This window comes from Alligator sinensis, unplaced genomic scaffold (genome assembly GCF_000455745.1).
Source record: "Alligator sinensis unplaced genomic scaffold, ASM45574v1 scaffold1745_1, whole genome shotgun sequence".
Taxonomy (NCBI): Eukaryota; Metazoa; Chordata; order Crocodylia; family Alligatoridae; genus Alligator; species Alligator sinensis.
In genome coordinates this window covers 265,227-267,483 of record NW_005843183.1, presented here as the reverse complement: position 1 = coordinate 267,483, position 2,257 = coordinate 265,227, and the positions used below count along the sequence as shown (strand labels likewise).

The following is a 2,257-nucleotide window of genomic DNA, read 5'->3' as shown; positions in this document are numbered from 1 at the left end:
CCCTCTCCCCCCCCTGCCCCTGCGGGGGGGGAGAACCAGGAGGGCCCAGGCCCCCCCTCGCTACAGCCCACTAGACCCCCCCCAGAGCTGGGGGGAGCCCAGGCATCCTGGCCCCCAGTCGGGTGCTGTGGGTGGGAATCACTGGTGCCCACTTCACTGGCCAAGGGGTAGGGGGGGGGTGTCCAAGCCTGGGTTGTGTGCATCTGTGTGTCTGTTTGGGTCACCTGCGGTGTGTGTTGAAGGAGGGGGTGGGAATGCCCAAGTTGTGTATGGGACGCCTGAGTCCTCTGCCTGTTTCTGTGTGTGTTAGACAATGAGGTCCTCTGTGTGTGTCTGTGCGTGCTGGACACCTGGGGAGGTGAGTGTGTGCATGTGTATGTGTGAGAGCCACCTGGACTGTGTCCCCCAGACACCTGGGTTGTGTGTGTGAGAGAGAGATGCTTGGGTTGTGTCCCCTGGATGACTGGGTCGTGTGTGTGTGGCATGCCTGGGTTGTGCCTGCATGTGTGTGTGTCCTATCTCACGTGTGTGAGATGTCTTGTGTTTGTGTGTGTCCCAGATGTCTGGATCCTGTGTGTGTTTGTATGTGTGTCAGATGCCTGGATCCTCGGGTGGTGGGGGGTGAGAGAGAGAGACCTAGATTGTGTGTGTCCTAGATGTCTGGGTCCTGTGCGGGGGCGGGGGATGCCTGGATCCTCTGTGTGTGCCCCAGACACCTGGGGGTGCATGTCTGTGTGAGACATACCTGTGTTGTGCATGTCCATCCATCCCAGATACCTGGGTTGTGTGCCTATGAGATACATGGGGGGTGTGTGTGTATCCCGGATGCCTGGGTCCTGTATGTCTCTCAGATGCCTGGATCATGCACGTGTTTGTGTGAGTCTGTATGCATGTCAGATGCCTGGATCCTCGGGGAGGGGGTGTGTGTATGTGTGTCCATGTCCATGTCCCGGATGCCTGGGTCCCATGTGCATGTGTCAGATGCCTGGATCCTGTGTGTGTGTGTGTGTGTGTGTGAGTATGTACATCTTTGTGAGATGCCTGGGTTGTGTAGGGGGGTGTGTGTGTGTGTGTGTGTGTGTGTGTGTGTGTGTGTGTGTGTGTGTGTGTGTGTGTACCCCAGACACCTGGGTCCTGTGTGTATCTATGCAAGTCAGATGCCTGGATCCTCTGTGTGTGTGTGCGCGCGCGCGCGCACATGCACGCACGAGTGTGTCCCAGATGCCTGGGTCCCTGTGCACGCGCGCGTGCCCATTCCCTGCTCTGTTCCCACCTCCGTGTCTTCCTTCCTCTCCTCCTGCCTTGTCCCTCCTCCTCTCTCCGCTTTTTCCCATTTGCCCCTTGTCTCTCTCTCTGTCTTTTTCTCTCTCTCTCTCACACACACACACACACACACACACACAACCTAGGCCTGGACACACACCTCCCCATACACACCCACACCAACCCCCCCTCCAGGACCTGCCTCCTGCACCCCCCCTCCACCCCATAGACATGGGGGGGTCCCAACCACCCCCTCATGGGGTCCTTCACTGCTCCCCCAAAGCCCCCCCCAAAAAACACATCCCTGTTGTGTGAAGTTTGTGTAGGCCTCTGCTTGACCACCCGACACTGTTGTGTTACCTGTGCCTTGTTGTGTTACCCCTGGATTTGGGGGGGGGGACGCGCACACACTCAAAAAGCAGGAGAAAGTGGGGGGGGGCAGGATTTGTGCGACACTCACGGCTTTTCGTGTCCCCCCGGAGGTGTCATGGGCTCGTGGCCGTGGTGTGCGGGGCTGCTGGTGTCGGCACTGGAAGCGTGGGTTGCAGCTGCTGTGAGCCTGGAGCCGGTGTACTGGAACACAGCGAACAAAAAGTAAGTGTGTGCTGGGGGCCGGGTGTGGGAGATGGATTGTGGTGGGGGGGCCACAAAAAGTAAGTGTGTTGGAGGGTGTACCAGACACTTAGGTTGTGTGCTTTGGGGGTGTGTGCTGTGGGTCTGCAAGACACTTGGGTTTTGTGTGTGTGGGGGGGAAACAAAAAATGAGTGTGTGTTGGGAGTGTGCGCGCCAGACACTTAGGTTGTGTGTGTGTAGGCAGGATGACAAAAAGTGTATGTTGGGGGGTGTGGCTGTGCGAGACACTTGGGTTGTGTGTGGGGACACAAGTGTGTTGGTGTGTGTGTGTGCCAAACTTAGGTTGTTTTGGGGGGGTGAGACACTTGGGTTGTGTGTCAGAGGACAAAGTGTGTGTGTGTTGGGGGCGTGGGTGTGCCA

The 2,257-nt window shown here is 57.9% G+C and overlaps 2 protein-coding genes across 2 annotated transcripts in view; one reads left to right on the top strand and one right to left on the bottom strand.

The window, feature by feature from the left end:
* LOC112548466 overlaps positions 1-1,856 on the bottom strand; it is a 4,121-nt gene extending 2,265 nt beyond the window's left edge. The window contains exon 1 of the mRNA XM_025194344.1: positions 1-1,856. Coding sequence (XP_025050129.1) covers positions 1-485 — 485 coding nt within the window. The 5' untranslated portion in view covers positions 486-1,856.
* EFNB3 (ephrin B3) overlaps positions 1-2,257 on the top strand; it is a 14,330-nt gene that overhangs the window by 4,327 nt on the left and 7,746 nt on the right. Inside the window, 1 exon segment of the mRNA XM_025194343.1 lies at positions 1,746-1,857. Within this exon segment, the coding sequence (XP_025050128.1) occupies positions 1,751-1,857 (107 nt within the window). The 5' untranslated portion in view covers positions 1,746-1,750.